This window comes from Jaculus jaculus, chromosome 7, assembly GCF_020740685.1.
Source record: "Jaculus jaculus isolate mJacJac1 chromosome 7, mJacJac1.mat.Y.cur, whole genome shotgun sequence".
Taxonomy (NCBI): domain Eukaryota; kingdom Metazoa; phylum Chordata; class Mammalia; order Rodentia; family Dipodidae; genus Jaculus; species Jaculus jaculus.
In genome coordinates, this window is record NC_059108.1 from 156030630 (window position 1) to 156043747 (window position 13118).

At 44.4% G+C, this 13118-nt stretch overlaps 1 protein-coding gene across 1 annotated transcript; it reads right to left on the minus strand.

The window, feature by feature from the left end:
- Window positions 1–2447: 2447 nt before the first annotated feature.
- Window positions 2448–10301, minus strand: Atp5mj (ATP synthase membrane subunit j). Its single transcript, XM_004665637.2, has 4 exons — window positions 10196–10301; window positions 8144–8267; window positions 4496–4519; window positions 2448–2821 (listed from the first exon to the last, which is right to left on the minus strand). Exons 2-4 carry the CDS (start codon window positions 8265–8267, stop codon window positions 2787–2789), a joined length of 183 nt encoding a protein of 60 aa, XP_004665694.1. The 5' UTR covers window positions 10196–10301; the 3' UTR covers window positions 2448–2786.
- Between the last annotated feature and the right edge of the window lie 2817 nt (window positions 10302–13118).

Consider the following 13118-nt stretch of genomic DNA (forward strand, 5'->3'; position numbering starts at 1 on the left):
CACACACACACACATATGTATACATATACATATGTATACATATATAACCAGAGTCTCACAATACAGCTTAGGCTGACCTCCAACCTCTGATCCTAACTGCCTGAGTGCTGGGATTGTAAGTGTGCCACCACAACAGGCTTAGCAAATCCAATTCTCTCATCCAGTTCTGCAGACATGGTGTAGGCTCAGGTCCATGATGGGATTCTGAACAGCCCCACATGGACAGAACTGACATACCCTGATAGCTATTACTGAAGGAAGCTTTAGGTAGTAAATCGAGAAGAGCAATCACGCAGCTTGTGGGATACACTTTGGAGACAGACGTAGCCCATCTGCTTCCACCCAGTCCTATTTCACCTCCTCCCTCCCTCTCCACGAGCTCGGCTTCCAAAGTCCTAGCCTAGGGCTCACTACCTGTTTCCCTTCTGTTCCATCTATATACCTCACTAACTTCTAAGGACAACCGAAGGTGCTGAGCTGCAAGGCACAGGCCTGCTGCCCGGGCCCCTTCCTCTGATCAGCAGGGATGTATTTGCCAAGGCAAGGCTACAAGGCTGTTCCTCATATGCTATTTCCAAGGCTTTGTCCTGGGCATTAGTGTATCCTGGGAATGTTAGAAATACAAGTTGTGAGGCTCCTTCCCAGTCCAATGGAATGAGATACATGCCAATGGCCTTTGGGTGATTCTGACATATACTCTGGCTTGAGAACTGATGCAGATCAGCATTTTTTTAAACATGTGTATGCATGTGGGTGCACATGCAAGCAGGTGTGTGTGGAGGCCAGAGGTTGGTGTCACATCTTCCTTGATTGTTCTCCATTTGATTTACTGAGGCAGGGTCTCTTGGATGAACCCAGGGCTAGCTGACTCTGCTTGGAGTGCTGGGATTAAAGACAGGCTACCACACCCACCTGGCATTGACATGGGTGCTGGTGATCCAGACACCAGTCTTGTGTGGCCAATACACTGAACCATCTATCTCTCCAGCCCAAGATGAGTACTTTTTTAAAAAGTTTTTTTAAACATTTATTTATTTATGAGAGCAAAATGAAAATGAAAGAGGCAGAGACAGAATGGACATGCCAGGGCCACCAGCCACTGCAAACAAACTCCAGATGCATGTGGCCCCTTGTACATCAGGCTTACGTGGGTCCTGGAGAATTGAACCAGGGTCATTTGACTTTGCAGGCAAACACCCTAACCACTAAGTCTTATCTCCAGCCCAAGATCAGTACTTTTGATAGGCTTTTATGCAATTTGGGCTGGGCCCAACTCTGTGCAGCAAAGGATGACCCACTGCCTGCACCTCCTGTTGTGCACCACCCACAGGGCTGCAGTCGTTTTTACCTTTTTTTCTTCAAGGTAGGGTCTCACTCTAGCTCAGGCTGACCTGGAATTCACTATGTAGTCTCAGGATGGCCTTCAACTATGGTGAGCCTCCTACTTCTGCCTCCCAAGTGTTGGGATTAAAGGCATGCACCATCACGACAAGTTCAGTTGTTTTTCTTATTTTTTTTTTTTTTTTGAGATAGGGCCTTACTGTCAACTTTTAAATATATTTATTTGTGGGAAGGGGGTGGGGGAGAGAGAAAATGGGCAGACCTGGGCCTCCAGCCACTGCAAGCAAACTCCAGATGCTTGTGTCCCCTTGCACATCTGGCTTATGTGAGTCCTGGGGAATCGAATCTGGGTCCTTTGGCTTTGCAGGCAAACACCTTAACTGCTAAGCTACTTTCCAGCTTTCAATTGGCTTTTTAAAAAAAAAAATTATACAAATATATTAGGAAATACATATTCTTTTAAAGAATATTTTATTTTTTTTTTATTTGACAGAGAGAGAGAGAGAGAGAGAGAGAGAGAGCGAGACAATGGGTGAGCCAGGGCCTCCTGCCACTGCAAACCAACTCTAGATGCTTGTGCCCCCTTGTGCATCTGGCTAACGTGGGTCCTGGGGAATTAAATCTGGGTCCTTTGGCTTTGCAGGCAAGCACCTTAACCACTGAGCCATCCCTCCAGCCCCTCAAATGGCTTCTAAAGATACTGTTTACTTATCTTGTGATTACTTGGATAAAATTTTGTGCTAGAGCTTATAATTCTGCATATGATGTGATCTAATCCCTGCCCTCCTCTTTTTTTTTTTTTTTTTTTAGTTTTTTGAGGTAGGGTCTCACTCTAGCCCAGGCTGACCCGTCCTCCTTTTTAAATCTCATGATGGAAGTCAAGCTGGAACTTATGATGCAAGCCATGACAGCCTCCTTCTTCAGTTAGGATTAAACGCATGAGCCACCAGGCCTAACTTATGCTTATTCCTAAACCATTCCACAACTTAAATTTCTTCTTCCTTCTCTGACCCTTGTAATAATTTTAAGTAGGTGCTTAATATAACCAGCTTCTTTCTCCAAATACGAAACAAGAATCAAAGGCATCAAATGATAAACAACACAGAACCATTTAGCACACATTTACTGGACAATGGAATGGGAGTGAACACCTAGATGGTGACCACCCACCCTGTCAATAACATTCCACATCCTTCAGGTCTCCTAAGGGGCGGCTCAGTGACACTGTGATGTTGCTGCTGTGTTACAAAGGAGCCATGGGGGAATGGGTAGAGGACGGGGACACTCAGTAGTACCCACACGGTAGTACACCTCAGGTACGTTTATTCACATGGCAAATGGAACTCAGACAAATGTACAGCAAAGTTCAACATCCCCATCTAACACAGCGTGCTTAAATCTACAGGCTGATGGACACTTCGTCTCCAGTGGACTCGGGGAGCTGGTTAGTGATGACCATGGGCAGCTGCAGGACTGGAGCCTGTGTAGAAGATGCAGAGGAGACAATAAAGAAGCAGCAGAGGAAGTGTACTGTGCAAACATCAGCTATCTCAAATGTACAGGAGGGGGACACCTGCGTGGAACACTGAGCGTGCTTCAGTCTGTGCAAGGATGCTGGTGCAGCAGTTCACCTGGAGTGGCAAGGGAAGGTCTCTTTCCCAGAGTCCATGTAGCCGGATCTGGGCTTGTGTAAGTCTCAGATGGCTACAATTTCACTGTCATTGGGAAAATAAAGCGAAGAACACCTAACACTTGGTCATACATTTATGAGGTGTGCTTTTCCATTTCACAGGGCAGCATGTGCACACAGCTAATCTGTGCTTTCCTACTGGTGGCATTAGCTTCTCCCCTTTCTATCATTCCTGGAAGCCTTTCTGGACCCAAAGGTCAAGATGATGTTTTTCTTCCTCTCCCTTATCACCCAGATTATAAAAAAGCAGAACTGGAATTTCAGCAGACATTGCCTGCTTCTCAGAATGGACATAACGCATCTTAAAAGGTATGATGAGGGCTGGAGACACAGCTTAGCGGTTAAGGCATTTGCCTGCGAAGCCTAAGAACTCATGTTAGAATCTCCAGGTCCCATGTAGCCAGACACAGTGATGCAAAGTGTGCAATGTTGCATATGCACACTAGGGGGTGCACATGTCTGACGTTTGTTCACAGCTGCTGAAGGCCCTGACATGCCCATTCTCTCTCTCAAAATAAGTAATTTAAAAAAAAAAGGCACGATGAGGGGTTAAGGAGATGGCTGTCAGTGATGAGCACCTGCTGCCTAAGTATAAAGGCTTGGGAGAGCCTGAGACCACCCGAGTTCAACTCCCAGGACCCACATATAAAGTCGGGTGAGGACTGGAGAGATGGCTTAGCAGCTAAGGTGTTTGCTTGCAAAGCCAAAGGATCCTGGTTCAACTCGCCAGGACCCATGTAAGCCAGATGCACAAGAGGGGCAGGCGTCTGGAGTTTGTTTGCAGTGACTGGTAGCCCTGGTGTGCCCATTCTCCATCACCCCTCAAATAAATAAATAAAGTGTTTAAAAAGAATTTAAAGTTGGGTGAGGTCACACACATCTGTAACCCCAGTCAATAGGGTTGGGGTGGGTCGTGGAGATCAATCACTGGGACTCACTGACAAAAAAAGGCAAACCAGGTATGGTGGTGCACGCCTTTAATCCCAGCACTTGGGAGGCAGAGGTAGGAGGACTGCCAAGAGTTTGAGGCCACCTGAGACCACATAGTGAATTCCAGGTCAGCCTGGGCTAGAGTGAGACCCTATCTTGAACAACCAATAAAAGGCAGGAGAGATAGCTTAGTGGTTAAGGTGCTTGCCTACGGACCCAGGTTTGATACCCCAGAACCCATGTAAACCAGACACACAAGGTGGCACATGCATCTGGAGTCCAACTGCAGTGGCAAGAGGCCCTTATGCACCAATTCTCTCTCTCTCATTAAAAAACAACAACCCTGAGGTGACCTCAGGGTTGAGAGAGAGAGACACCATCTCAAGGACATACATACACAAGTGAGCAATAGAGAAGGGCCTCCGAAGTTCTCTGTGCTCCATGCACACATAATACAGCATGCACATGCAGAAAGAGGAACAAACTGACATGATGTTGTTTTTCTTTAACTCCTTTCAGAAGCAAAAATCTTACCTTTCAAAGCTTTACTTCTTTTATCTGAAATGAAAGAAAAAAAAATTAAGTCATCTCAATACCTTAAAAAAATGATATTAGATAGTGCATTGTCAAAATCAACACTTGCAGAAGCTAGGAAGATGGCTCAACAGGTCAGAATGCTTGCTGTGCAGGCATGAGAATGTGCAGCCTGTGCTCAATCCTCAGCATTCATAGAAAAAGCCAGGTGTGGTCAAGCATGACTGTAACACCAGTGCTGAGGGGCAGACAAAAAACAGGATTGCTGAGGTTCACTAGCTATTCAGTCCAAACACAGATTAACATTAAAAAAAAAAAAAAATCAACATTTGGTTGAGGGCTTCATAGCATAGGTAAGGCACTATAACAAGCTTTTAGAAAACAGTGATGGTATTGTCACTGTAATGGTAATGTCACAGCCAGAAAATGGTAGGTTCTCTCTTTAAAAAATTAGCTGGGTGTGGTGGTACACACCTTTAATCCCAGCACTCTGAAGTCTGAGGTAGGAGGATTTCTGTGAATTCGAGGCCACCCTGAGACTATATAGTGAATTCCAGGTCAGCCTGGGCTAGAGTGAAACCCTACCTCAAAAAAAAAAAAGAGAGAAATTAGAAAAACAGGGCTGGAGAGATGGCTTAGCGGTTAAGGCATTTGCCTGTGAAGCCAAAGGACCCAGGTTTGATTTCCCAGATACACATGGTGGTGCATGTGTCTGGAGTTTGTTTGCAGTGGTTAGAGGCCATGGTGTGTCCATTCTCTCCCTCTCGCTGATAAATGAAAATATTTATTAAAAATCAGCAAAGTAATGGTTTCATTATGAATTTTTGTGTATGCATATGTTTGCTCATATTCATCTCCCCAGTACCCTTTTGCTTACCACTTCTGCCAATCCTATTCCATCCCCTAATCTCCCTTCTACTTTCATGTTAAATATGTATACACCCACACCCACGTGCACATGTGATTCTACATATGAGAGAAAATATTTAATACTTGTCTGAGACTGGCTTACTTCACTTAACATGATGATCCTCAGTTCCACCTATTTTCTTGCAAATGCCGTAATTTGTTTTATGGCAGAATAAAATTCCATTGTGCATATACACTTTTATTTAGCTACCTGTTGACAGACATCTAGGCTGGTTCGATACCTTGACTATTCTGAATATTGCTACAAAAAACAAAAATATGCAAGTTTAGGGCTACAGATATGACTCAGAAATTAAAGGTGCTTGCATGTGAAGTATGATAGCCTGGGTTTGATTCCCCAGTAGACATGTAAAACCAGATGCACAAAGTGGCACATGCATCTGAAGTTTTTTTTTTTACAGTGGCAATAGGCCCTAGTGTCTGCCTCTTTTTGTCCCAAATAAATAAATTTTTGTTTTTGTTTTTCAAGGTAGGGTATCACTCTAGCCCAGGCTAACCTGGAATTCACTATATATTCTCAGGGTGTCCTTGAACTCACAGCGATCCTCCTACCTCTACCTTCCAAGTGCTGGGATTAAAGGCATGTGCTACCATGCCGGGCAAAGTAAAAACATTTAAAAAAAAGAATAAGCTGGGGAGATGGTGCACTTTAATCCCAGTACTCGGGAGGCAGAGGTAGGAGGTTCACTGTGAGTGAGATACCACCATGAGATGACATAGTGAATTCAAGGTCAGCCTGGGCTAGGGTGAGACCCTACCTCAAAAAACCAACAAAACCAACTCCCCCCTCCAAAAGAATACACAAGTATACCATGATGTATCATCATTTACATTACACACACATATCCAGAAGTGGTGTAGTTGACCCACAGTGGCTGCATTCGTGTACATTCCACAGAAGTGCTTTTTTTGCCTTACGTCCTTGCTAGCTTTGCTGCTTGCTTTCTTGATGGTAACCATTCTGACTGGGGTGAGATAGAATCTTAAGTGTATTTTGTTGTTTTGTTTCGAGGTAGTTTCACTTTAACCCAGGCTGACCTGGAACTCACTCTGTGGTCGCAGGACGGCCTCAAACTCACAGTGATCCTCCTCCTTTTGCTTGACTGATAAAGGTGTGTGCCTCAGCAGTTCATTTTACTTATTTATTTTTTTGGTTCACTACTCATTCTCAGGGTGACCTTGAACTCATGGTGATCCTCCTACCTCTGCCTCCTGAGTGCTGGTATTAAAGGTGTGCGCCACCACACCAGGCTCAGTGTAGTTTTGTTTTGTTTTGTTTTTCAAGGTAGGGTCTCCCTCTACCACGGACTGACCTAGAATTCATTATGCAGTCTTAGGCTGGCCTCGAACTCAAAGCAATCCTCCTTTCAGTGTAGTTTTGATTTGCATTTCCCCAAAGGCTAGTGTTGAACATTAAAAATTCTGTTTTATTTGAGAAAGAGGCAGATAAAGAGACAGAATGGGCGCACCAAGGCCTCTAGCCACTGCAAACAAACTCCAGACAGAAGCGCTCCCTTGTACATCTGGCTTATGTGGGTGCTGGAGAATTGAACGGGGTCCTTAGTCTTTAACCACTAAGCCAGTTCCCCAGCCCTTGAACATTTTTTCATACTTACTGGCCATTTCTAGAGAAATGGTAGATTATATCATGAACAGTACAGAGCTTCCCATTTCCTATACTACTCTCAACTGCAATCTTGCTCTCCTTCCTTTTTCACATGGCTGTGTCTATGAGTGTATGTGTTTTTGTGGAGGCCGGAGGTTGTAGTTGGGTGTCTTCCTTTACAGCTCTCCACCTTATGGACACAAATCTCTCACAGAACCTCTAGTTTAGTGATTTGGTTAGACTACATTGCCAGCAAGCCCCAAGGATCCAGTCTCTGGCCCCTCAGCGTGGGATGGCAGGTGTACCTGCTGCACCTGGCCTTTATGTGGGTGGTGTGGATCTTAAAACAGGTCCTTACCTTTGCACAGTAAGTAGATAAACCTTCTCCCTAACCACTTGCTTTCTTTCTTAACTGATAATTTAATAATACGCAACTGGGCCTTACCTCTGCTCTACTGAGAACCAAATGGTTATTCTTCACCTCCAAATTTCATTATGAAGAGCTTTCAAATACTCAGAACAGTTAAAACAGCACCATAGGTCAGATGTGATGGCTTATGCCTTTAATCCCAGCACTTGGGAGGCAGAGGTAGGAGGACTGCTGTGTGTTCAAGGGCAACCTGGGACTACAGAGTGAGCTCCAGGTTAGCCTGGGGTAAAGTGAGACCCTACCTCAAAAACAACAAAAAAGCACTACAAACCATGACACTATATATTTCTAAGTACTATAGCCTCTGATTTTTTTTTTTTTAGGAAGGGCCTCACTCTAGCCCAGGCTGACCTAGAATTCACTATGTAGTCTCAGGATGGATGGCCTTGAACTCACAGCAATCCTTCTACTTTGGCCTCCTGAGTGTTGGGATTAAAGGCCTGTGCTAGAACCTCTGACTTTTAATGCCACTGTCACACTTACGACAACTCAAAATCTCTGGTATCAAGGTCTTGCTCAGTACTTCCCTCCCCAAAGCCTTTTATAGCTGGCTTGCATTCTCACAAAGAACCCGTGTGGATCTGTGGAAATGCTGTCAAAAGCCGCAATCCTTAATAGAAGAAATATGATTTTGTATAAAAACAAATTTCTTCCCAACCTCAGATAAATCAAATAAACTTACCAGCACTCCTGATTTTATAAACGATCACGGACATCAACCCTACTCCTACCCAAATTTCTTGATAAACCTGGGTATAGTAGGGCTTCAGAGGGACCCACACATTCTTAATAAGGCTTTGAAACATCTGAAAATGAACAGTGACAAACATAACAATGACTACTGCTCTATACCCAACTGGTAAGATCTTTTCATTTATTCAGTAAGTTTGATCCAATTACCCTGACAGGCTGCTGCTCTTGTGTTGTTATTATTTTACTCCCCATAAGGACCAGGTCTGGAGGTTTTTAGACTCCTGTCAGCATCCCAACACTCTGGAGCTCCACCAGTATGGTCTCCATCACTGAGCCTACCTTCTGCCACTAATGCTATACCTCAAGTCATAGTATTACTCTTTTTGACATTTAAGTGGGAATATCAGTTTCATCCTCATGATGAGAACATTTAGCATTTGAAGCTGAAAAGAACAAGGCTAGGGTATGGTGATTTCCTTGGGAGACCAATACTCAGACCTGGGCAGTTTAACCAGCTGTAGCCCAGTCCTGAGGTCCACTGCTGAATATTGGTAGAACAGATGCTTAAATCAAAGGCCCATATATGATGCTACTGAATGAGTAAAAACATTGAACTAATTACTGAAACTGACTGAAAGAGCCATTTAATTCTGAACATTCAGTTTGCTTTAGGGTGTAGGTCTCAAAGTAATCCTAATGGGCTACTTTTACAATTCAGTCTAGATGCTCCTATTTTCAACTTAAGAGGTTGGGAAACATCTGCTGTGTTAAAATAACAGCTGTCAGAAATGACTAGCCCTAAACACTTCCTATTTCACTTAGAAACTCTGTCTTGGCTACAGTTAGGATCTTGCCTTGCAGGCCCACTCCTTACATCACTACTGTACACAGAACTCCACTTCTTCCTGCCACATTTCCCAGCTGTGTGCCAATTTTATAACACCAGGACTTTCCGAAGCAACCTAGTCAAATGTAAACGGTGGTCCTTACATTATTGGCACCTGGATCATTCAGTCATTTATTCACTAGTGAAGTGAGCATGTGCCAGGAGACAGCCTGGGATTTTGGTGTGGGTTCAAATCGTGTTGCACCCCCTTAGCCTAAAGCCTTCGAAATGCAGTAACTCGGAGGAAACTTGAAGCATAAAGCAGAGGAAGCACTTGAAGAGCCCAAACCAAAGTACCACCATGACAGACTTTAATTATATTAATAGGCCTAGGTTTCTGTTGCCCTGCAGGGTCCAAATTACTGACACAGCACTTTGCAGTTACTGGGAAAAACAACCACAAACTGCTCAGTACCCAAAATAATCCCTGTAACGGGCCAATCAGGAAGGAACAAGTAAATATTATACATTCCTGGGGCTCTGGTGACTACAGATAGGTTTGCTTAAAGTTTCTCAGCTACTATGTAACCAATCAGCTTGCAACATATATGCTCTTGCTAAATACCAACCAATCATGTAACTGGCCCCTACTTCTTTGTTCAAATCCCTATATTAAAAAAAAAACCTGCCCTCCTGTTACTCAAGGCTCTTGTAGGGATCCACTACGTTGGTGAAATCAAGAGTCCGAGCTTAAGCCCGAGATAAAGCTCTTTGCAGTTGCTTAAGTGTCTGACTCTCTTGGTGGTCTTTGGGGACTCCGTGATCTGGGCATAACACACTAACTTTGGGGTGAGCATTCTCGGCCCGACTTCTAGCTGCGTCCCTCGTTGTGTAACCTTGGGGAGGTGACAGGACGTACGGAGCGGAGGCGCCCGCTGCTCGCCAAACCCACGGTCGGCGTCAGTGGCAGGGAGAAGGGCAGAAGGTTGACCCCCAGGAGCTCCCGTCGCAGCCCGCCGGGGCCAACCTCGGACCCCGCCCGGGAAGTCCAGGACAGTCGTACCCCACGGTCCCGGGCACCGACGCCCCGCGCCCTCCCCGCCGGCTGACCCAAGGTCACGGGACCAGAGCGCGCAGCCCTTCTGACCTGCTCCCCCGGTCCTGCCGCCCGCCGAGTCCCCTCCTCGGTCCCAGTGCGAACCGAACCGCTCTCACCTTGGCAACACCTAAGGCTCAGGTGGCGCGGGACCCGCACGAGCAGCCAAAGGTCACCGAGCACGCAGGCGTCGCGCGGGGCCTGCCGGGAAGGCGGAAGGCGCACTGGCGCCTGCGCGCCACAGCGCCCCTGGTGGCCACTCTGGCGGCGCGGGAAGGGAACCGGTCAGCACAAGGCTTGGGAGGGGCTGCATGTGTTGCCGGTGTCTTAACCTGGTGACACATGGAGTTCCCAGGGCTGATGGTCTTCCCGACATGGGATTTTCATTACCCAAACGGGAAAGTTCTGGATAATCCCCTTAAAAAACAGACCTTCCAGCACTCGGGAGGCAGAGGTAGGAGGATCGCTGTCAGTTCGAGGTCACCCTGAGACTACATAGTGAATTCCAGGTCAACTTGGGCTAGAGTGAGACCCTGCCTTGACAAACAAAAACAAAAACAAAACAAAAAAACCGCCAAAAAACAAAACCAAAACCAAACAACCAAAAAGGACCCTCAAGCTGGGCCACGCCTTTAATCCCAGTATTTGGGAGAGGCAGAGGTAGGAAGATGTCTGTGAGTTTAAGGCCACTCTGAGGCTACATACTGAATTCCAAGTTAACCTAGGCAAGAGCAAGACCCTACCTCGAAAAAACAAAAACAAAAAGGTGAGGGAGAGGCTCTCTTTCCAAGACTTGTGCCTGAAATCCTAGCATTTGAGAGGCAGAGGCCAGAGGATCGCTACAAATTCGACTTGAAGGACAACCAGAGCTACAGTGGCCCTGTCTCAAAAACCAAACCAACCAAACAGGCAACAATAAAAAGGGGGCAGGGAACCCTCTTGATTTGCTAAAGGAAGTCTTCCATCTTACTGGTATTTCTTGCCATGTCCCTATCAATCTCTCTCTCTCTCTCTCTCCATATGTATGTGTGTGTGTGTGTGTGTGTGTGTATATATATATATATATATATATATATATATATATATATATATACATACATACATACATATATATATATATATATATATATATATATATATATATATATATACACACATATATATATATTTTTTTTCAAAGTAGAGCCTTGGTCTAGGCCAGGCTGACCTGGAATTCACTATGTAGTCTTAGGCTGGCCTCAAACTGACTTCCTACTTAACCTCAAGCGCTGGGATTGAAAGGCATGCATCACTCCCCTTTTATTACCTCTTTATTTTTTTAAATTTATTTGCATGCATGTATGAGTGCATGGTGCACCATGGTCACATGCCATTGCAATCTAATGCCTGCCTGGCTTTATGTGAGTGGCTAGAGAATTGCACCCCTGGCTGGAGTGCTTTGCAAGCAAGCACCTTTAACAGCTGATCGATCTCTGCAGGCTCTAATTTATTGCCTCTTTGCCCTGAATATAATTATGTAGCAACAATATACATAGCATTTTTAAAGTTTTTTTTATTGACAACTTCCATAATTATAGATAATAAACCATGATAATTCTCTCTTCCCTCATGTTTCCAACTCAACTCTCCATCATATATCCCCTCCCCCCTTAGTCTCTTTTTTATTTTGATGTCATCTTTTTCTCCTATTATGAGAGCTTTGTGTAGGTAGTGCCAGGCCTTGCAATGTCATGGATATCCAGGCTATTTGTGTCTGAACGAATGCATTGTAAGGCATCCTACCCTTCCCTTGATGCTTATGTTCTTTTTGCCTCCTCTTCTGCAATGGACCTTGAGCCTTGGAAGGTGTGATAGAGATGTTTCAATGCTGAATACTCCTCTGTCACTTCTCAGCACTATATGCCTTTTGAGTTATCCCAGAGGTCACTACCACCTGAAAAGAGAAATTTTTCTTTTTCTTTTTTTTGATTTTTTAAAAAATTTTTATTAACATTTTCCATGATTATAAAATATATCCCATGGTAATTCCCTCCTTCCCCACCCCCACACTTTCCCGTTTGAAATTCCATTCTCCATCATATTACCTCCCCATTACAATCATTATAACTACATATATACAATATCAACCTATTAAGTATCCTCCTCCCTTCCTTTCTCCACCCTTTATGTCTCCTTTTCAACTTACTGGCCTCTGCTACTAAGTATTTTCATTCTCACGCAGAAGCCCAGTCATCTGTAGCTAGGATCCACATATGAGAGAGAACATGTGGCGCTTGGCTTTCTGGGCCTGGGTTACCTCACTTAGTATAATACTTTCCAGGTCCATCCATTTTTCTGCAAATTTCATAAATTCATTTTTCTTTACCGCTGAGTAGAACTCCATTGTATAAATGTACCACATCTTCATTATCCACTCATCTGTTGAGGGACATCTAGGCTGGTTCCATTTCCCAGCTATTATAAATTGAGCAGCAATAAACATGGTTGAGCATGTACTTCTAAGGAAATGAGATGAGTCCTTTGGATATATGCCTAGGAGCGCTATAGCTGGGTCATATGGTAGATCAATCTCTAGCTGCTTTAGGAACCTCCACACTATTTTCCACAATGGCTGGACCAGATTGCATTCCCACCAGCAGTGCAGAAGGGTTCCTTTTTTTCCACATCCCCGCCAACATTTATGATCATTTGTTTTCATGATGGTGGCCAATCTGACAGGAGTGAGATGGAATCTCAATGTAGTTTTAATCTGCATTTCCCTGATGACTAGTGACGTAGAACATTTTTTTAGATGCTTATATGCCATTCGTATTTCTTCCTTTGAGAACTCTCTATTTAGCTCCATAGCCCATTTTTTGATTGGCTTGTTTGATTCCTTATTATTTAACTTTTTGAGTTCTTTGTATATCCTAGATATTAATCCTCTATCAGATATATAGCTGGCGAAGATTTTTTCCCATTCTGTAGGTTGCCTCTTTGCTTTTTTCACTGTGTCCTTTGCGGTGCAAAATCTTTGTAATTTCATTAGGTCCCAGTGGTTAA